The sequence below is a fragment of the Mastigoproctus giganteus genome, chromosome 7 (genome assembly GCF_048544385.1).
Source record: "Mastigoproctus giganteus isolate SK-2022 chromosome 7, ASM4854438v1, whole genome shotgun sequence".
Classification (NCBI taxonomy): Eukaryota; Metazoa; Arthropoda; class Arachnida; order Uropygi; family Thelyphonidae; genus Mastigoproctus; species Mastigoproctus giganteus.
The window spans coordinates 171,379,196-171,403,184 of record NC_143581.1 but is presented as its reverse complement, the minus strand read 5'-3'; the positions used below and the strand labels follow the sequence as shown (position 1 = coordinate 171,403,184).

Below are 23,989 nucleotides of genomic sequence, written 5' to 3'. Positions count from 1 at the left end.
TAATGGGAAATCCGGCCTTGACCCTCTTGGATCAATTCAAAACAACAGAAACCGAATTATACACAAAAGATTACCACAGCAACCATTTGGCCTTGTGGTGGGAATGGGTCATGTCCTCACCACGACGTTACCGTCCCCACCATGAGGAGGTGGAGGTAGTTGTATACTATCCAACATCTGCTCTTCTAATAAAAACATTCTTAGTAAATACCAGGGATAGTCAAATGTTCATTGAGGAGGATCTTTTCCCAATAAGAAGAGATGCGTAACATGGGTATGCTCAATTCTCAGTCATGCACACTTCTATTTCTCATCTGTTTTATCTGATTCCAGAGAGTCACAGCTTTGGATCTTGTTTTATCTGGTAGTTTGTCGGTGGCATTACTTTTCCATATCTATGACCAGTTATTGTAACAGGCCTTGCAAATTATAGATTTAATCTATATAAGGAACAAGGATGTTGTGAGAATGTAGGATGAGACTGCTTAGCAGTAAGATCAGAATTTCCTGGAATGCCAAAAATGTCCTAGGTTCCATCAAAATGTTAATGACTGATTGGACTCACTGTAGGAGAGTAGTTGGTAATGAATATGTCTCAGTGTAGGATGATAGAAAGAGAAATTCTCCCGTTAAGGCAGATACTGACCAAAAGAGCTAATATAAATTAAGGCAGGTGAGATGGAAAGTCTACAATCTGGTCAAGTGATAACTTTATGGCATATAGTTCAGCAATGAATATGCTGCATGCAACTGGTATTAAGGCTGTAATTTTAAATGAAGGAAAAACTGTTGCAGCATCTACCATATTATCAGTTTTTGATTCGTTAGTATATATTTTACAGCCATGGGAATTGTGAATAGCATGAGCTGTGTGCAACTGTCTGATACTGCAGGGAAGATTCCTCTGCTGGCAAACGTGGTAATCATAAAAGGCAGAAGCATACATCTGGTGTATTACAGGAAGAGTTGTATCCTGAAAATGAAACTTATATTGACATTCAAGTTTCAAAAAGTTCTTTAAGCCTGAGCATGACAGGTTGGTTTTCATGTGACTTACTATCGAAGAAGGAATACCACCATATTTATACAGTTACCTAAATAATATGGTGGGATTGGAGTCTCCCATTACACCTTACTATAATGGAAGGCTCTAAACCTTAGTAGCATAGGAGAAACAGCAATGTTTTTCTGTGAAAGTGTAAATGGGGATCATCCACTTCAATATAAAGGTTTAGAATTGGAGAAATCCTGAAAAGTTCCCAGTTCAGTCATCTAGCTAAATGCTAGATGACATTTAGCCATTCTGAAGTACTTTTCCCTGGCAGTGTCATATATCAGAGAACTGTAGTAGTAGTAGTGGCATGTGATGCAAGAAAGCAAATGTATGAGCTTATGCAGCATCAGCAAAAAAAAAAAAAAATATCACACCATTCCCTCCAAATGCCTGTCCAGTTCCTCCTTAAATTTATTCACCCTATCAACTTCCATGACAGATGGAAGTTTGTTACAGCAATTAACCACCCGCTGGCTAAAGGCAAATTTCCGCACATCTAATCTACATCTGTTCTTTCTTAATTTGAATTATGCCCCTTAGGTCGTAATCTGAACAAGTGGAAGGATCCCATCAGAATTCAGCGTGCTGAACCCATTCAAGGCCTTATACACCTCAATCAGATCACCGCGCAGGTGCCTAGTCTCCAGCCACTGCAATTTGCAGAACTTAAGCCTCTCTTGATAAGAGGATCCCTTCATTCCCCTCACCAATCTTGTTGCCCTTCTCTGTACACGCTCAAGTAAATCTACATCCTTCCTAAAATGAGGCCTCCAGACCTGTACACAGTACTCAAGGCGTGGCCTGACCATTGCCTTATACAGAGGGATAATCACCTCCTTTTCCCTGCTAGCAAAATTCCTATATATCATTGACAAAACCCCATGACCTGCCCTGGCAGCCTGTCTGCATGCTCAGAAAACTTCATATCTGCCTGCACAATTACTCCCAGGTCTTTTTCATTTTCTACCACCTTAAGTGTAGTACCACACAGTTGGTACGTTTCTCTGGGGTTTACTTCTACCCATATGCAGTACTTTGCATTTGTCAAGGTTAAACTTCAGTTGCCACTTCTTAGCCCATCTGCCCAAATTATCTAGATCCTGTTGCAGTAGCACACTGCCATTACTGTCATTAACAACCCTGCCAACCTTTGTATCATCTGCAAACTTCGACACTAAGCCTGATATACCTTCATCAATATCATTGATAAATATACAAAACAACAGTGGACCCAACACCGAAACCCTGTGGGACTCCACTAATAACATTAGTCCAAGAAGAGCAGCACCCATTGATTACCAACCTCTGTCTTCTCCCACTTAACCATCCTTTTATCCATTGTAGCAACTTACCCTTAATACCATTCAGCTCCAATTTGTACAATAGTCTTCCATGCGCAAGCAGTGTCAAAAGCTTTCCTGAAATCCAAATATATGATATCAAAATTATTTTTTGCGATCCAGTTCCTTTGTAACCACATCATAATATCCTATCAAATTTGTCAGACAAGACTTTCCTTAACAAATCCATGCTGTGTCTGAATTATTGCTGCAGTCTTGTCTAGATGATCCCGCAATGAATCTTTAACCAGCGACTCCATTATTTTACCCCGAAACAGAAGTTAAACTAACTGGTCTGTAATTACCCATGTCACCTTCGATCCCCCTTTGTGAATTGGGGATACATTTGCACATCTCCAGTCCGTGGGGACCTCCCCCGAGTCCAAGGATGCTCTCATAATTATGGCTAAGGGTTTACTTACTTCCTTTGCTGCCTCCTTTAATATAACTGGATAGATCCCATCCACCCCAGGTGCTTTTCTTACGTTTAACTTCAACAGTTTCTCTTCCACTTTGCTCTCAGTTATTCCAAAATCATTAAGTACCCTGCTACAATTTGATAATCTTCTGCCATTTTCAAACCTTAATAATTCCTCACGTGTGAATGTAGATGCAAAATACTCATTCAGTTTGTTTGCTATCTGAGCAGGATCATCAACAACAGTCGAACCATCGATGTCAGGTGGACCAATCAGATTCATCCCCTTCCTTTTAGAGTTTATATGAGCAAAGAAATCCTTGCTGTTTTTCTTAGCATCTTTTGCCAAGGATTTCTCATAATCTGCCTTCGCCTGCCTAACCTCCTTTGTAACTTGGTTACAGATCAACTTGTAGCTATCATAGGCTGTAATCTATGCTGAATAGATTAGAGCTCTGTAAAGGTATACTAAGATATCCCAATCAGCTTCCCATGACATGGACATGACTGATCAAAATAAATTCAGCTATTTCAGACAAACCGCTTGAAGATAGTGATGTGAGCATGGAAATTTAGCAAGCTTGTTTGCAAAATTTCATGATGGCAAACTCTGTAATATGTGGGTGCATATATCTTTATTTTAGGTTGAAATTAGAATCCATCATAGCAATGTAGAATGCCTTGAGCCATGATTGAAAACAGAAATTGTGTAGACTTCATGTGGAGGCTATTGGGACTACCAATTTTGCTCAATCTGCCATAGCTGAACATTACTGGAACAAGGAGCATGAAAAACTTGACCCCTTGAAATAACGTTGACATTCACTTATTTCAGTTGTTTTGGTTCATAAACCAGTGGAAAAGCTGTATTTCAGAATGCCGAGTCATGGTATATGGCCAACCAGTCTGACATTTGTGCCTGGATGTGGTGGATGCCTAGAGGAAACTATCTGCCAGACTGTATCATTCCAACAATGAAGTTTGGCAGATGTAATGTGATGTTATAGGGCTGTTTTTCAGGATTTGACCTACGACTGCTGATTGTTTTCAACAAAAACATGAATGTGAGGTCTATCTAGATATCCCAGACAATAATGTGTTATCTATGTTGTGGCAGCACACTGGGAAAACTCACATTTGTATCAACACCATGTTGCACTGCTCATGTTGTTTAGTGTTAAAAACACTAGATATTTTGTGGAAATCCTTGGGAATGGCTATCCACAAGGATTGATTGATTTCGATTTTATTGGCGCAAAAACAACTGCTAAAATATCCACAAGGAAAATAATGTCATAAATATCAAAAACTTATTTGGGATATGTGAACATCAAGGTTATGGTGACACAAATCCAGGAAAATTTATCAATTAACCTCATGTTCATATACAGCCACTCCCCGACTTACGTAAGGGATGCATTCTGCAGAACTCTACGCAAGTCGGAATTTCCCTAAAGGCTTATGCAGTACTCGCAACTATGCATGCTGAATTTGATTGAAGCAAAAAAGAAATGTTCGATGAACATGCAAATATAATTATTTATTCAATTTATTTTTATCTCATGAGCAGGAAAAATTTCAAAAGTGTATAAAATTATAAAAGTGTGCAATTACAAAAATTTTACTTTCTAACGTTGTGGAAACCAGCGAGATGCTTCAACCTATTAAACCACCCATTGCTTGTCACAAACTTGGCTTGGGGTTCGCTGTACTTATTCCTAATATCGTCATAAATATTTCTTGCATTTGCTTGAATGGCCATTAGACTCAGAGGCACTTGTTTCTGAATCTGATTTTCCATCCATATTATTAATAGCTTTTCCATCTTGTCAATATAGCACTTGAACACTTTTTTGTGATCACTGTTGATATTAAATGTGTTGATCCTTTAACATGTTCTTTTATATGCACACTGTCCTTTAAAATAGCATTCACTGTTGAAGCAGTGAGACCTAATTTCTGTGCAATAGATAAAAACTTTGTTCTGCTTACTTCTTAATCTCATCCTTATTTCTAAACCAATTTTGTTTCGTTTCCTAGCACTGCCACCACTTGCACTTTCTGTTGGCCACTTTCCCTTAATCATTGTAATAAGTAAATAGGAATGGGAATGAAGAGAAGATTCTGAAAATTTATTCATGTTTTTTATATGATTGAAGATTTCAGTGAAGGGGAAACACTTTTCACCATAATAATGTAAAAATCCACACAATTCCAGTTATCGGTATTATCGCATATGCAATAAGATTGGGCTTACTACCATTTTATAATAGACTGCACTAACAGAAAAGCCCAATAAACTGGAAAGTGCAAATTGTTTTTATTGCTTTATGGTCATGACCTCCAGAGATATGCTTTAGAAAAATATCACAAAGGCATCCAAAAATTGATTCTTATAACAGAACATATGTTAATGATAAAAGTGTGGCACATTCTCTGGCCAGACCCCTTCAGTTCAGCCAGTACTAGCGTTTGTAAACATGTTGGCCACATGTTTTGTTTTACATCCTTTAGTTAAAAGTGATTTTTGTGTTGTGCTTATTTGACATAAATTTATATAAAACTAATATAATTTCCATTATAAAAATGACCTTTTAGAGTTAAATAGCTTAGTTATATAGTGAAAATTTCAACTTGGAACGAATTACAAAACAAAAAAAAAAAAAAAAAAAAAAAAAAAGTGTTATTGAGTTCACATTATGATATTTTCAAAATACCTCCATTTCTATGGGATGCAAAATATGTTTCCATATTTTTTCCAGTTTGCACTGGCCGGCAAAAACTTATATGAAGTCAAATTTACGTAAGTTGAGTATTATGTAAGCCAGGAGTGCATGTATTTTTGTTAAGAAATCTGAGAACTAAAACAGAAAATTCCAATTTAGAACTGTTGGCTACTCTGTGGGGGTCCTTTTAGGCTACAAGTGACAAAATTCTTTTTCCAGTATCCTCCATTATATCATTATGTGTACAGGGAAATTGCTCCAGCTTATTATGAACTACTCTTGAAGAATGCTGTTCTTAAACTACGTTGTTGATGTTGCTTAAGGGGTTTACGACACAAGGGTATCAAAGGCGAAGATGTGTATTCATAAACCAGGAAATTATCTGTAAATTTATAAATACAGTAACTCACTATACTATTCATAATGACAAAATTAAAATGGCAACTGCAGTTAAAGCATTTGAATGGAGCAATATCACAGCTTATAACAATAATTCTAGAATGCACAGTTAACACAGTTAACATTTACCTATCTTCTGAGAGTTTACTTCCTCTGTCTGTTGCAGTCTCCTGTTATTGCAATTTGATACTGAAGGACTATGAGCTGCTGATGAGGACTTGTCCACATCATCTAGAATAGTTTTTCTTTTTATAATAAAAGTCATGGACTATTTTACTACATATAATTTCATTCATAATCATCTAATGAAATTTGGCTAAGTTGGATAGTGTTTTTATTTTTAACAGTTGCAAATATTTAAGGAACATTTGTGCATCTACTTTCTGTATTTGTATACTTAAAATGCTAATATTTTCAAGTTTACATACAATTTACTACAAAAAAAAAATTAGCAGAAAATGTTATAAACAAACCTCATCATGGTTGGTTGTAACATTTCAGATGCTCAATGGGATTGAGATCCAAGGAATGTACTGGGGGGGGGGGGAGAAAATGCATTTGAAGACTTTTTTGCATTTCTAAAACCACTCTTTCAGCCATTTGTCATGGTGGACAATAGACACTTGAAAGTATCTCTGTCCATGTATACTATACATGAAACATTACTGGGTGTATATGATCAGCAAAAATGTTATGATCTGATGAGCTGAACAATGTTAAGATATGCTTTGGTGGTCATGGTTCAATCTAGTAGGATCAAGAGACAAGAGCACAGCATCAAACCATAATCAGCACCATTATACCGTGTGCACGACCTGGATTGTCAGTACACAAGGTGGTCCAGTGACTTGTGTGGTTCACTCCATATGTGCACCTTGCCACCAGTTATTAGCATAAGTTGAGGCATATGATGATGCAAGAAAGCAAGCTTATACAGCATCAGCCAAAAAAAAAAAACCTTCCCATTTCACCATCCCATCACTCAAAATGTTTGTCTAGTTCAGCCTTAAATTTATTTAAGCTATCAACTTCCACAACAACAGATAGAAGCCTGTTCCAGCATTCAACTACCTGCAGCTAAAAGCAAACTTCTGCACACCTATTCTACAACTGACTTTCCTTAATTAGAATCTTTGCCCCCTCAGGTTCTTAATCTCAGCAAGTGGAAGAATTCATCAGCATTGAGTCAACTCAAACCATCCAAGGCCTTATACACCTCAATCAGATCACCATGTAGGTGCCTAGTTTCCAAAAGCTACAATTTGCAAAACTTAACTTTCTTCATAAAAGTACCCCTTCATTGTTCTCAGCAATTTTGTTGCCTTTCTCTGTACTCATTCTAGCAACTCTACATCCTTCCTGAAATGGGGCCTCTAGACCTGTATGCAGTACTCAAGGTGTGGCCTGACCACTGCCTAATACAAAGGGATAATCATCTCCTTGTCTCTGCTAGCAAAATTTCTATATATCATTGACAAAACTCCATGACTTGGTCTGGCAGCCCGTCTGCATTGCTCAAAGAATTTCTTATCTGACTGCACAATTACCCCCAGGTCTTTTTTATCCTCCACTTCCCGGAGTGTAGTACCACACAGTTGGTACATTTCTCTTGGGTTACTGCTGCCCATATACACTACTCTGCATTTGTCAATATTAAACTTCAGTTGCCACTTCTCAGCCAATCTACTTAACTTTTCTAGATCCTGTTGCAGTAGCATACTGTATTTACTGTCATTAACAACCCTGCCAACTTGTATCATCTGCAAACTTGGACATTAAGCCTGATATATACTGTCATCAATATCATTGTTAAGTACACAAAACAACAATGGGCCCAGCACCAAACCCTGGTGGACTCCACTAATAACAGTCTATGAAGAGCGGTGTCCATTGATTACCACTCTCTGTCATCTACCACTCAACCATCCCTTTACCCACTGTAACAATTTGTACAGCAGTATTCCATGTGCAACAGTATCAAAAGCTTTCCTGAAATCCAACTATATGAAATCAAAATTATTTTTTGCACCCAGTTCCATTGTGACATCGTAGTATCCTACCAAATTGGTCAGACAAGACCTCCTCTTAATCAACCCATGTTGTGTCTGAACTATTACTGTCTAGATGATCCTGCAATGCTTCTTTAACCAGTGACTCCATTATTTCCCCTGGAATAGAAGTTAAACTAACAGGTCTATAATTATTTTTGTCACCCTTTGAACTCCCGTTGTGAACTGGGGGATACATTTGCACATCTCCAGTCTATGGAAACTCCCTTGAATCTAAGGATTCTAGCAACTCATAATTATGGTTAAGGGTTTGCTTACTTCTCTTGCGAGCAGCAGTGCGTAGCACACGCTTCTTGATTAGACCGGGGTTCGAGCCCGTCACCACCAAATACGGAGGATGCGGAAAGGTTAGGGAATGATCACCGTATATCTCCGGAGCAATATGGCCTTAGTTGCTAATGCTCCAAATAACAAACAAACATGACTTACCAAACATGACTTACTTCTCTTGCTGCCTGCTTCAATATAATTTGATAGATTCCATCCACCCCAGGTGCCTTTTTAATGCTTAACTTCAACAATTTCTCTTCCACTTTGCTCTCCGTTATTACAAAATCATTTAGCTCCCTGTTAAGAATTTAGTATACTTCTGTCCTCCCCTTCCTTACAGAATACCTCATGTGTGAATGTAGAAGCAAAATACTCATTCAGTTTGTCAGCTACCTGAGCATGATCATCAATAGTCGAACCATCAATCTCAAGTGCATCAATCTGGTTCATCCGCTTCCTTATGGAGTTTACATAAGTAAAGAAGTCTTTGTTGTTTTACTTTGCATCCTTTGCCATGGATTTCTTGTAATCAGCCTTTGCTTGACTAACCTCCTTTACGACTTGATTACAGACTAGCTTATATCTGCCATAGGCTTCTGTCACCAGATAATTTCTATGCATCCCATGCATTTTTATTCTCTGTCACGAGTCTCATTAGTTCATCTGACATCGATTTAGGTCTAAATCTTGAACAGTATTTCTTAGTTGGTATGAAAAGCCTGGTAGCTTCCAAGATTAATTCCTTGAAGGCTTCTCATTTAGAAGTTGCTGTTTTTAACATCATCAGTTGAACCCACTGTATTGAATTTAAAATACTGTCTGAGACCACTGTAGTCACCTTCATGAAAGCAAAAATGCTTCCCTTTACCCCTAATGGTAGTTACATCTTTAAGTAAATTGCACATTAAAGTGGTAGTATGCACGCGTGTTAGAAATTTTCTAACACGCGTGCATACTACCACTTTAATAGCTTCAAATCTAATTTAGCAAGTACAGAACTAACACAACATGTTCAATCTTATAATCATAACCCACTCATTGATTCAGCGATCACAATCATTAATCTAAATTCCAATTATAAAATCCTTCAAAACGAAGCCCTCGTCACTGAGTGGTTTAAGCGCCACATATCACTTAACATATTAAACAAAAAGATTCCCGCCAACTTCTCCCCTATTTGGAATTTAGCACGTATTAAGTTTCCACGTGCACTGAAATGCATTTCGGGAACCCAACCTGTATATAACACACTCGTGTGCTCTCCCCTCCCCACTATAGCTAACTGAAGACGATTTCGAAAGTCACTCATGCGCGGCTATTAACTTTTATCTCACTTCATTTATTTTAATTAGACAACCATAGAATGGAAGGTGCACTTTCCTTTCTTAGAAAGATTTTTAAAGCCCATAACTCAGTTTTTAAATTTATAATCCCCGTTAAGTTATTAGAATCTCTTAACCACTATGCACGTGGCAAAACTTTCGACCAACTAAGCGATTACTATGAGGTGAATGCTGAAAAATTAAGCTAAGCTATATCTACGATCCAGACAAACTAATTAGCAAACTAATTTCATTGTTGAGAACATAACCCCTGTTTTTAACATTATGTCTATCAGAAATAAATTCCCGCTTTACGAGCAGCGCGCTAGGGACAAATTAACTCATAAAGTTGGGAACTACCTGTATACTAAACTAACAGAGAGCTAAATGGTTTTGTAATAATGGAGTGCAAAGTGGAGGAGAAATTGTTGAAGTTAAACATTAAAAAGGCACCTGGGGTGGATGGAATATATCCAATTATATTGAAGAAGGCAGCAAGAGAAGTAAGCAAACCCTTAACCATAATTATGAGAGCATCCTTAGATTCAGGTGAGGTCCCCATGGACTGGAGATGTACAAATATATCCCCAGTTCACAAAGGGTGACAAAAATTATTAAAGACATGTTAGTATAGGTCTGGAGGTCTCATTTTAGGAAGGATGTAGTAGAGTTGCTTGAGTGAGTATAGAGAAGGGCAACAAGATTGGTGAGCAGAACAAAGGGTCCTCTTATGAAGAAAGGCTTAAGTTCTGCAAATTGCAGCATTTGGAGTCTAGGCACCTGCACGGTGATCTGAGAGAGAAATACAAGGCCTTGAATGGGTTGAGCAGGTTCAATTGTTTGTTTGTTATTTGGTTTTTAGGAGCAATAGCAACTAAGGCCATATTGCTCCGGGAATATGCGGTGGTCATTCCCTTGACCTTTCCGCATCCTCCGTATTTGGTGGTGACGGGCTCGAGCAGGTTCAATTCTGATGGGATTGAGCCTGCTGTCCAGTTCCTCCTTGATAGCTTAAATAAATTCATGGAGGAACTGGACAAATATTTAGAGGGAATGGATGTGTGAAATGGTTTTTTTTTTTTTTTTGGCTAACGCTACATAAGCTTGTTTTCCTGCATCACAAACGTCTACTACGTACTACTAATCCCAAATGCTTTCACAGGTTGTTCAGCAAGAGATATCCAATCGGATATTACATAGAATCATCTTCCAGTGCTGATAGAGCATGCTGCTTTCAATTAATTATTTTATTATTATTACAAAGGGTCACCATAATGGGACATTGGTTGCAATCATTGATTACTGTCTTCCGTAGTAATCAAAAACTGTCCCAAAATTTTTGAGCCATTACTGCCACTTCCTTTCTTATCCATGCAGTTCCACAAACAATACCTCTTGTTCTTTCCAAAACTATTTTTTTTCTTATTTCGTTATTAAGAAGCATATTTCTGAATAATGCCCCTGTATGATCAGCACAACTCAGAGAAGCAAGTATGACATTCTACATCTACTTTTGCATTTCTTTCTATGCATTGCATATTGTCCTTATGATTATTATTTGCAAATAACTGATTACATCACATTTCCTACTGCTTGAAATTGAAAAATCACATTTACATACAATACACAAAGCAAAGTGTTACCTTTTTTCAGTACAATACCTGGAAAATCTTATATATATGTCACTTTGAAATTTTACGTTGTATCTGTTTGGCCTTATTTATGTTGTGGGTTTTTTGGAACAAGAGCCTCCCGGACCATATTGTGCCATTTCATTATTAACTTATGATTGAGTCTTTAATATTATGGTTATCAGAAGTGATTATATATTTATGATTCTCAAGTATTTAAATAGTGCTTCAAAATTTGCATTATTGCAAAGTATGTGTAGTAAAGTTAAAGGTTCTTGCAAATTGGATAGAGAATAAAAACTGGATTTCCAATTACATTAGTATTGAGGGCATTCTATTAGGATATGTTTGATTGTTAGCTGGGTCTGACAGAAGGGACATTGAGGTGAGTTTTCTCCCGTAAGCAAGAACAGATGAGTTGTATAAGAATAACCAATATAGAGTCTTGCAAAAATGATTTCTTCTCGCTTGCTTTTCCTGAAACTAGAAGTCAACAGCTGAAGTTCTTTTTTAAGCTGAAATAGTTTATTATTCACTTGTGTTTGCCACAGTTCAGACCACTGAAGCCTACATGCTGTTTTCACAGTTGATATATAATATGTGTATAGGACACTTTCAGATGGCAGAATGATGCACTGTTACGATGTTTAGCAGCACAATCCACACTTTCATTACCTGGGATGCTGACATGCCCAGGGATCGAGCAGAAGGTGACAAACTGCTTGGATGTTTGATATTGGTATTATTGAGACCGTTTGAGACCGTATCTGTATCAGAATGGGATGTTGGGAAGAAATAGTAGATTGAATGGCAGTGACTGTACCTAAGGAGTCTGTGTATATAAGAGCTTGGTTGAATTGCTGCTTGGTTATATTCTCTAGAGCTAGTTTTATTGCATACAATTCTGCAGTATAGATACTACTTTCTGTAGGAAAAGACATAGCTATTGAAAAGGCAGAACAAATTGCTGCAGCACTTACAGCTTCATCTGTTTTGGAGCCATCTGTATAAATATGAAGTAGTAGTGGCATGTGATGCAAGAAAGCAAGTTATGCAGCATCAGCCAAAAAAAAAAAAAACCCCACCATTCTCTCCAAATGCCTGTCCAGTTCTTCCTTAAATTTATTTAATCTATCAACTTCCACGACAACAGATGGAAGTTTGTTCCAGCAATTAACCATCTGCTAGCTAAAGGCAAATTTCTGCACATCTATTCTACATCTGTCTTTTCTTAATTTGATTTATGCCCCCTTAGGTTCGTAATCTGAACAAGTGGAAGGATCCCATTAGAATTCAGCGTGCTCAACCCATTCAAGGCCTTATACACCTCAATCAGATCACCGTGCAGGTGCCTATTCTCCAGCCACTGCAATTTGCAGAACTTAAGCCTCTCTTGGTAAGAGGATCCCTTCATTCCCCTCACCAATCTTGTTGCCCTTCTCTGTACATGCTCAAGCAAATCTACATCCTTCCTAAAATGAGGCCTCCAGACCTGTACACAGTACTCAAAGCGTGGCCTGACCATTGCCTTATACAGAGGGACAATCACCTTTTCCCTGCTAGCAAAATTCCTATATATCATTGACAAATCCCATGACCTGCCCTGGCAGCCTGTCTGCATTGCTCAGAAAACTTTATATCTGACTGCACAATTACTCCCAGGTCTTTTTCGTTTTCTACCACCTTAAGTGTAGTACCACACAGGTCGTACATTTCTCTGGGGTTACTTCTACCCATATGCAGTACTTTGCATTTGACAAGGTTAAATTTCGGTTGCCACTTCTTAACCCATCTGCCCAAATTATCTAGATCCTGTTGCAGTAGCACACTGCCATTACTGTCATTAACAACCCTGCCAACCTTTGTATCATCTGCAAACTTCGACACTAAGCCTGATATACCTTCATCAATATCATTGATAAATAGACAAAACAACAGAGGACCCAACACTGAACCCTGTGGGACTGCACTAATAACATTAGTCCACAAAGAGCAGCATCCATTGATTACCACCCTCTGTCTTCTCCCACTCAACCATCCTTTTATCCATTGTAGCAACTTACCCTTAATACCATAAGAGTATTAAGGGTAAGTTGAAACTTACCCTTAATAAGTTTCTCTGAGTTTTCTAAGGTGCAGGCTTCATGCAGCTGCTGGAAGTTGTTGTTTGGCAGGGGATCCTTTCTCCATCTCAGAAAAAAATTATCACAAAGAGGTGAGTATTGAATCCAGGGATGCTCAGGAGGAGCAACGTCTTCAAGAATATGCTGGAAGTTAATATTCCAACTAAGAATCAGTTCTTGCAATCTAATATGCGCAGGCTGGATGTTTGCCATTAAGATATTCTATGATATTGGCAAAAACTCTTGCACCACTTCTGTTCAAATGTATTCCACCTCTACAAAAATACATTCGTTCTACCTACAATTGCAAGCCATGGATAAAAATTCCCCCCCCCCCAAAAAAAATCTTAAGCTCATATGCTTGCTTTCTTGCATCACATGCCTCTATTTACTTATTTATTTATTATTATTATTATTATTATTATTATTTATTTATTTATTTATTTATTTATTTATTTATTATTCAAGAACACTTTAATAGCTACAAAAGACAAGGAAAAAACTGGATCTAGAAAAGACCCAAAATCCTGACAAACTACAACAGACCATCACTGGAATCATCACAGAAACTGCTAACAAAGCAATCCAAAGGAAACGACCGGCCCCAGGCATTGTGCCATGGTGGAATGCTGGCCTGGAACAACTCTGCAAGGAGGTTCAAGACAGAAAGAAAGCCTTCAAAAGGGCTAGATGGTCCTGGCCAACTCATGAAGTCGACACTCTCTGAGAATTGTACAAGGAAGCAAGAAATGCCTATACTACTCTTATACACAAAAGCAAAAAAGCAGCCTGGGAAAAACTTCTCTACCACCGGGAACACCGATCCCTGGGGAATGGAGCACAAAGTCACCACCGATAAACTCCCCCAGAGGTGAGGTAATGGCATCTATAATAACCCTTACTTGTAATGGGAGGAGTCAATATAAATAATATTTTAGATGTTGCCTTCCACCCACACGCAGACCCTCAGACACCAGAGCAAGTACAAATTGGCAAGAGCAATGAGGAATACCATATGAGCAATGCTGAACAACCGTCCACCAAAGAAAAACTCCTTGTGGTGGCGGCGGCACGTATTTCTGGAAAGAAACGCCTAGGCCCAGTCCTCCTGGAGCCGGAAATCATCAAAGAGGTGGTTGTAATTGACCTTGCCTTTTTCCTCCAGTTTTTTAATCTATGCCTACAAATTGGATCCTTTCCAAGAGATCGGAAAACTGCCAACATTAAAGTCATCATTAAGAATCCTAATAAACAGAACAACCAAACTCATACAGGCTTATCGCCCTCCTCACAGTCTGCAACAAACTCTTCGAAACACTCTTACTAACAAGAATCCAAAATCACTACCAACAAGCAAACCTGTCCTCCCCCAACCAATATGGTTTCAGACAAGGCCGATTTACAGTTGATGTACTCAAAGGCCTTCTCACTCAAGCACAAGATACAGACAAGAAGTACCTTCCAGCCATCTCCAATGACTTTGTTGGGGCATTCGACACCTTATGGTAGCCAAGCATCCTGGGCTGGGTCCGGAGGGCAAGGGTGCCCGCTAAGCTTTTTAATGTGATCAAGAGCTACCTCTCTGACAGACAAATTATGGTATATGCCCCCTGAAGAACAATAACAAGACAACTATTTAGAGGCTGCCCACAGGGCTCCGTGCTAGGGCCGATGATATGGAATCTGATCAAGGATGAATTCCTTAACATGGATATTGGGAGGCACGCTTGCAAGCATTTGCAGACGACCTCATCTTGACTATAGTCACAAACTCCTGTGACCCAATTGAACACTAAGTAAATTTTGCCCTGCAAATCTTCCAAGATTGAGCCAGCCTGCATCTACTAAAAATATCTCCAACAAAGACGAACTCCATACCCCTCAAAGGGGCCCTAGATCAGCGGAGACCACCACAAATTAAGATTGACAATGTGACCATCCACCTCTCTAAGGAGCTTAAATATTTAGGTATTATATTAGATTCAAAAACTGACCTTCAAACAATACCTCAACTAGATAAGGAGGAAAATAAGAAACTATACTGCTCTGAATCTCCAAGAGTGACTGGGGACTAAATAAATGCACCCTAAGGTTACACTACAAGGCTGTATTCGTCCCAATAGCTACATACGCCTCTGGTGCATGATAAAAAGTCAGCACTGCGATCAACCTCCGAATTCTTGACTCCATCCACAGAGAAATGCTGCTGGCCATCATCCACACCTGCAGCGCGGTGAGCACTCATGATTTGCAAGTTATTGCCCCCGGACATCGAGGTGGCCAGAAGTGGTATACTGTATGAACTATCCAAGAGTTCACCCTGTACCTTCGTCTACTTTAACGCTGACCTCATCAATGGTCGCCCGGCAGAGAAAAGACATCTACAAGCTCACCTGCTGCAGATGTGGCAAAATAAATGGGACAACACCACTAAAGGTGATATAATGAAGAAATTTCTTCTCAGGGTCAACAGACTTTATCCTAAACCTCCACCTTGGTATTCACCGAGACTTTATATAACCTTTTTACTGACCAGACATGGGACCTCCAAAGCCAAACTAACAACACTTGGCATTATAGATAACCCTGAATGTATTTGTGGTGAGAGTGAAAGCTAGGAGCACCTCATGCATGTCTGCCCACACTACGATGATCTTTGCTGTCAACTAATCACAAAAAGATCCGATTTCTCTCCAAGGGTAATGAACAGCACTTTCTAGATGGTACAGAGGAATATGTGGCCTTTCAAAAATATGCACAGGAGCTATACACTAAGCCAGCGTTTCTCAAACTGTGTTCCGTAAGATGTGAACCAGTGTTCTGCGAAAAATCATAATTAATAATTTTAAAAAATAAAATAAAATACATAAGTTTTGCACATTTGTAGCATACAACACTTTTGTATCATTATAATATTTAACATAATTTTGTTTTGGTTATTAATATACTGGCATAGACTAATAATCAAATAGACTGCAGAACACTTTATTTTGGCGGGCTTTGTATAGATAAGTATGCGTAGAGGTAATAACACCTACAAAAAAGTAGCAATGTGGTGATCTAGTATGCGAACCGATATCATAACTAAACTCACTTCCTTGTATAAATTGTTTTTGATAATTATTAGTATTTTGAAATATTATTATTAAAATATGTGACCATAGATTTGTAGTTGAAAAAAGGAACTTTAAAACGAGAAGCAAAGTCTTCTAGTAGTGCAACTGTGGTTGATGAAAACATGATACCGTCACACTTCAAAGTGAGGATGAACAATCGCAGCCTTTTGTTCCCCAAAAATCCGAAGTGAAAAAACAGGAAACAACTAATAAAAGACCAAAACCAAAGTATAATGACATTTATTTGAATTTCAGCTTTACATGTGTTGGAAATAAAAATGCTCCTAATGCACACAGTGCATCATATGTAATAAAATATTAGCAAACAGTTCTTTGGCTCCTGCTAAACTTGTTTCGTAAGCGTTCCACGAATATGTTGCGAGATGAAAAGTGTTCCGTGACTAAAAAAGTTTGAGAAACACTGACTAAGAGATGACAATTGGTTGTTATACGTGCAAATGTCATCACTATACACTAAGCGATGACAATTGCATGTATAACAACCAAATCCTGTAAATCAACCTTAGAAACCTGGAAGTCATGGTGGGGCAAGTCATGGACTGATCAACCATCAACTGAACATAACTGCTCTGTCCAAGTGTCATGATCAAGACCAAAAGACTATCAAGATTCTGTGATGAATTAGTGTCTGACTTACTACTTGACCTAAACAAATACACTGGACAAGATAACCCAAAGGAGAAAACCCCAAATCAACAAGACTCCCAAACAAACCTGAAAATGTCCACCTGTGAACAAACTATGCTGTTAACATGTTGACTGCCAAGCTAGTTTAAGAAAAAAAATCCCCTGGGGCCAAAAAATATTTAGTAAATAATTTGATTAGTAATTCTAAAATAAATATTGCAATGTCAGTGTTATGTACCGTTTTTTTTCACTTAAAATATCAAAAAAGAATATTTTTTTGTGTTGCATATATGTGGGTGAGTGGCCCAGTAGGTTACTTTATTACTTGAGAAGCCGTGTCAGCCACATGTGTGTGTCGTTATTATGTCATACATATGAAGGTTGTTTGTGATTAGTTTATTGCGCGTGCTGCAATAAAACTAATCGTGATAAAATAAACTCTCAAACGTCGCAATAAGTTTGTCGGTATTGTTAGAGATTTTGTGAGAACAAGTTCATTGGCACACTGTATTATCTCCATTATTATTGTGTTGTGTTTCTCTGTAAGTTTGTACAAGTGTGTTGTAAAAAAAAAAATATCTAAAAAAAAGCAATGGCTAAAAGAAAATTACTAAAAGAAGAGGAACTGAGAGAAATTGCTGAAAATCTTAGTAATTCTGAAGATGAAAAAGAAGATTTCGGCTCTGATGATTCAGTAAAAGATCCTGACTGGGATATTTCTTCAAATGAAGAAGGAGATACTGAAATACTGCAAAAATATTGAAGTGCTTCAAGACTGGAGGGTAGGAGAAAACACTGATGAGCAATTTGAAGACCGAAAAACCTGAGACTGAAGCGACTGAAACAAATAAAGTTATTGAATGGACTGAATATGAAGGACACCAAAAAAGATTTGATTTTATAGGCAAATCAGGACTGCAAATAGACGTATCAAGAAACATTACTCATCTTGAAACATTTTCATTATTTTTTGATGAAGAAGTAATAAATCTTATTGTAACGGAAACAAACAGATATGCTAAACAGAAAATTCAGAGAACCCTAGCTTTACAGAAGAGTCGTCTAAAAAAGTGAGTTCCAACAACTGCTGATGAGATGAGAAAGTTTTTCGGGCTTCTTATGTGGATGGGACTAGTAAGATTGGGGAATATTCCATCTTACTTGTCAACCAAACCTATCTATAAAAATAACTTAGTAACAAAAATTATGTCTCGCAGCAGATTTGAATTGTTGTTGCCCCTCATTTGCTTTGCAGACAATGAAACCGCTATTCCAAGGGACAGGCTCAGTAAGATACAACACCTGATAGATGTGTTACAACTGAAATATATTTTCTGAAATATCAGAAAATATTTTTCCAAGGCAAAGATTACAACAATATATAGCAAATAAAGCACACAGATATGGAATCAAGCTGTTCAAGTTATGTTCCACTGAAGGATGTGCCTGGTCGAGCATATTCAGATAAATCTGAAAATTATATAAAATCCGTAGGTTTAGCCCCAAAGGATTTCTAAATGACGGTAGCACCTTGTACATAGACAATTTTTATAACAGCTACCATCTGGCGTTATCGTTTCTTCATCAAAAAACTCAATGTTGGTACATTACGAGCCAGTAAAAAATTTATGCCCAAAGAAGTCATGTATTCAAAGTCAAATAAAGGGGAGATGATCACCAAGGAAGGAAAAAAATGGAATTATTGCCCTAAAGTGGCGAGATGCTTGAGATGTGAGGCTACTAACAAAATAGCATGCTCCAGAAATGGTTGATTGACTCTCCACCAGTAAAGGTAGACAAAAAGAAGCCAAACAAAAACCACTTCCTATTCTAGTGTGTAATAAGGGAAAAGCAGGCATTGATCTGTCAGATCAAATAGGTTCGTATGCCACAATGCTAAGAAAGGGGATAAAGTGGTACCAGAAATTAGTGATAGAATATATACTTGGTATATCAGTTGTCAATACATACGTGGTATACAAGAGTGCCACACAAAAACAAAAATAAGAAGCTTTCGGGAAGAGGTAGTTACGGATTTGCTATATATAGAACAGAAAGAGAAAGTGAAAAGCCAAAATGTGGTAACACTCATATATTAATCACAAAATTCGACAGGAAAGTTAGATGAATATTCATTTTTTGTTATGCAAAATTGAAAGAGTTGGAAGGAAGATCAGTTGCTAGCAGAAAGGGGAAAAGAGTTTGATGTATTGCCCAGACTGTACTTGTCAGCTGTTTGTTTGTTATTTGGTTTTTAGGAGCATTAGCAACTAAGGCCATATTGCTCCGGGGATATGCGGTGGTCATTCCCTGACCTTTCCACATCCTCTATTTGGTGGGCACGCACGGGCTCGAACCCCAGTCTAATCAAGAAGCGTGTGCTACGCACTGCTGCTCCTGCCCACCTGGCTACAGAGGCACCGTATTTGTCAGCCTTTCATGTGTTTGGAGTGTTTTGAACAAAACCATAAATCTTCATAATTTTGTAATTATAAAATTCGTAATAATAAAGAATTTTTAAATAATGACCAGTTACTCGCTTATTTTTTCTCATAGCCCCATGCAAATTTCATCACATGTATCACTGGAGGCCACGCTTTTCAAAAATAATGTAAATTTCCAACAATCATCAGTACTATGCAGACGATGCAGCTCCCACTGAAACAGTGGGTGTTGGCAATATATGTCCACCACAGCACCTGAAAAATCTAATGGTGTAATACATATACGGCCAATGCAGCAGTCAACGTGTTAAGGCGACTTGACCACTAATGACCATCCCACAGTACAGAAACTCTGACCTCTCTGATAAGACATCTTGCTGAGGCTAGGCACTGAACATGGTGAGCACCAAAAATAATAAATCCCTACCATAGGAAACGTTACTGCTTTATTACTAAATGCGACTTGTTAATGACCACAAACTACAAATTTGCTGAGCAAACTGGACTCTACCAACATACAAGGAATGAGATATGCAGCTGCTACTGTACTCTACATGATGATTTGAACAGCAACTATGATCAGCCTTATGAACGGGACTTAAGTCCCATGAATGATCCTACTGCTGGACTGGACATATATCTGGACATGACAATCATCACCGATAACACAATCTGCAGTTCTGCTGCCAAGCGTCATTTGGCGATTTGAACTAGGTACCCTGACCCAGTTCTCTTTAAACCCCATCCTCTTCCCCTTTTATAAAAAAGCATAGCAGAATATTTATATAAAATTAAATTTAAAAAATATCACAGATAATAACTGCACAATATTACTGAAATTAAATTTATAAAATTAGAATTTATAAATTTTAGAAGATATTTAAACAAATTAAATGAAGAAGCCTTGTCAATCAATTTGGCCTTGGAAATATGGTGAAAAGCTCAACGGATAGAATTTTTCTCAACATGGTTTGTGTCTGGTAATAGGAAAGACTGTTTTCACAGGGATCGGATACACTTAAATGGAAGAGGTGCAAGAATATTTGCTGATTCTATCAAGGCAGTGCTAGGTAGGCCAGAAAACTGCTAACACGGGGAGATACATTGACTAATAGTGCTTTTGAACCATGTTTTGTTTGTAGTGAACTGTTCAAGTCAATAATTGGCATCATTTTACTTATATTTCATATTGTGAATCAACCTTCACAACGAGTTGCCCAGGTATTGCACTGCTCGTTGCGAAGGTTGATTCACAATATGAGATACAATTAAAACGATGCCAATTATTGACTTGAACAGTTCACTATAAACAAAACATGGTGCAAAAGTACTGACCGTTCAATAGTGAATCTTAAGCGTAGTCCCACTGCTTCGTGCAAAATAACTGCCATAGACATAGTTTAACAGCAGCTCAGGAAGAGGTGTAAAGTGATTCCTGCACAGCTTCTACTGGAATATGCAACTACTTGGAAAGAAATTGTCAATGATTTCAAAGCCTCCCAGGGATCTTAATGGAACATCCAAACAATGGGCTGTGTCACAGCTGCTAAAGGTAAAAACACATGTTGCATGCACACTTGTGTGTACATTAATGATAGCGTAATAAATTAATTTTATGAATTTGAAGTACTGGTTAAGTCATCATATGCCGACGTTGTGGGATTCAGAGATGTGGTGTTGCTCAGACATAAGGGATGCAGAATGTGAATATGGGGATTACAATGTGCACAGAAAGGACATAGTACAGCATATAGTGTTGCTTATCAAGCAGAACTATACAATGTCCTAGTAGGTTGCCCCTACAGCAGTCTAATTCAGAAGGAGACCTGCAGAACTATACACACTCTGCATGTACTCAACCCAACTGCACACTAATGTTATTTGTCTAAGAATAGGGTTTTGTGCTGGAACCACTGTTGTTTTCAATATTTATTAATGATACTGATGAAGGCATATGAGGCTTAATGCCTAGGTTTGCAGATTATGAGGGTGGTTAATGACAGTAACTAAGGTATACTACTGCAGCAAGACCTAGACAAATTAGGTAGATGGATTGAGAAGTGGCAACTGAGGTTTAATATGGGTGAATACAAGGTACTGCACATAGCCTGCAGTAATCCTGGAATAAAAAAGATACCGATTAGGTGGTACCACACTCAAAGTGGTGGACAATGAAAAGGACCTAAGGGTAATTGTACAGTCTAACAAGATGCACTCTGAGTAGTGCAGAGAGGCTGCCAGGACAGTTCATGTGGTTTTGTCAATGATACACAGGAATTTTGCCAGCAGGGAGGTGATTATCCCATTGTATAAGGCAATGGTTAAGCGACACCTTGAGTATTGCCTACATGTCTGGAAGCTTCAATTTTAGGAAGGGTCTGCTTTAAATTCATGCAGAGAATAGCAACAAGATTAGTGAGGGGAACAAAATGGTGCTCTTATCAAGCAAGGTTTCAGTTCTGCAAACTGCAGCTTCCAGATACTAGGCACCTTTGAGGACATCTGACAGATGTTTAAGGTTTGGAATGGATTGGGAAAGCTGATGGCATCCTTCCTCTTGCTCAGACTAGACACATGAGTGAGCATACATTTAAAATGAGGACGGATAGGTGTGCAGATTTGCCTTCAGCCAGTGGGTAGATGATTGTTAGAACATTTTTCCATCCTTTGTAGTGAAAGCGGGAAGTCTGAATATGCAACTATTATAGAGGATGCATAGGTGATGTGAGAAGAATTTTTTTTTTGCTAGTGCTGTATAAGTTTGCTTTCTTGCATCGTTTACCACAAGTAATAAAAGAAAAACAAAAATTTGTTTACTAGACCACCCAATATTCCTTTAATCCCCTTCAATACAATCCTGAAGCCTATCTGGTCTGTATGACTGCCAACTGCTATTAATAACTGTCACACTCCGTACTTATACATTAACCACTGGCCACGATCATGGCTCTGCTTATTCTGCATCATAATCAACGCTGAAGCTACCGCACTACCAGGGCAAGGAGTTTGCTAATATTAATGAAAACATTTACTATTATGGCTTTTTGAAGAAACTACTGACTATAGCTGAGTGATCATGTGTAATTACAGAAGTACACATTTGATTTCACCATAGTTCAATTTTATAGTTCAGGACTGCACATAAAATCAGCAGTTTTTCAGTACTTGAATGAGTTACCAAAATTTACTGTATTTTTTATATTATGTGGATTCAAACATACAGCATAAGTAACTCTACTTTCACATTAACTACCTGGCTATGATCATCGTTTATTGCTTATATGAATTCTGTGTTGTGGTGAGCAGTGAAGCTACCACTCTGCCAGGTCCACCAATATGGGTGGAGGGCATGGATGATGTCAGTGAAACTTGGGGAAGAGTAGACAACACTCTGTAGTTTTGCCTCTGACCACAGTGTGTGTGTGTGTGTGTGTGTGTGTGTGTGTGTGTGTGTGTGTGTGTGTGTGTGTGTTTATTTACAGTACAGTACAGCATTTACAGAGAGAGAACTCTTGATTTAAAGACACCTCAAAGTATACACTATGCTCTTAGTGAATAATGGTGATAAGCTGTCTAAAAAAGTTCTCATCAGAAATTAAATTAAAAATATCATAAAAAGAAAATCTAATCCTAAAAATATTAGATTTGGGAGGGTGCCAAACTGAGCTATGATAAGCATTATTAGGATATTATTCAGAGGTACAATGTGAGTTAATAAACTTTCCTGCCTATTCTAAAAATAGTGAATGGCACACTCTACACAGAGTGCTCCTGCTCATTCAATCATTTCGATGGATTCATCTGAGGTTGCACCATGTGGGGAATAGCTATATCCTCTATACTGAAATTTCTCAAAAAAGTTTGTTGATTTAGGCAGGTTGTCATAGAGAAGTTTGACTGCATTTTTGTACTGACAAAAATATTTCAAAACATGTTATTAAAACAAAATTTATGCAAGTTGACAAGAATAAATAATGCTCTTGGTAATACATACATTATGAATCACTTAAGTTAAATTTCAAGATTTGTATTTATAGTTTGAAACAAGAAAAAAAAAAAAAAAAAATGTAAATGCTTTACCTACTTATACTTGTACAGGCCTGGTAGGTTCCTTCAGATTTCAAGAGATTTGAAAGTTTGGCAGATGGCTGATAAACTGGCACTTCTAAAAATCCAGAGATACAGGATTTATGTAGGGGTAGTTTAAAACATAAATGACATTAAATTCAATTAAAAATATATTTATAAAGGGGCTGCATTTAAAAACTTTATTAATATACATTGTAAGGCAATACTTTAAATCTCATTTGGTGGTATGGGTTAGGTCAGCTCGCAGAAAGTTACTTTGGTAATAAATGTTTTTGAAAAGTCAATTGTCAAAGCTATTTGATAATGTGTGAAATAAACGCTAAGAGTTAGTATCACTATT

General features: G+C 37.8%; 1 protein-coding gene across 2 annotated transcripts in view; it reads right to left on the bottom strand.

Moving 5' to 3' along the window:
• LOC150083333 (alpha- and gamma-adaptin-binding protein p34) overlaps positions 1–23,989 on the bottom strand; it is a 150,652-nt gene that overhangs the window by 52,567 nt on the left and 74,096 nt on the right. For both annotated transcript variants that reach the window (XM_090377190.1, XM_090377189.1), the window contains exons 6-7: positions 23,645–23,725; positions 6,067–6,168 (exon numbers count right to left, since the gene is read on the bottom strand). In XM_090377190.1, coding sequence (XP_090233316.1) covers positions 6,067–6,168; positions 23,645–23,725 — 183 coding nt within the window. The remainder of the gene's footprint in view (positions 1–6,066; positions 6,169–23,644; positions 23,726–23,989) is intronic.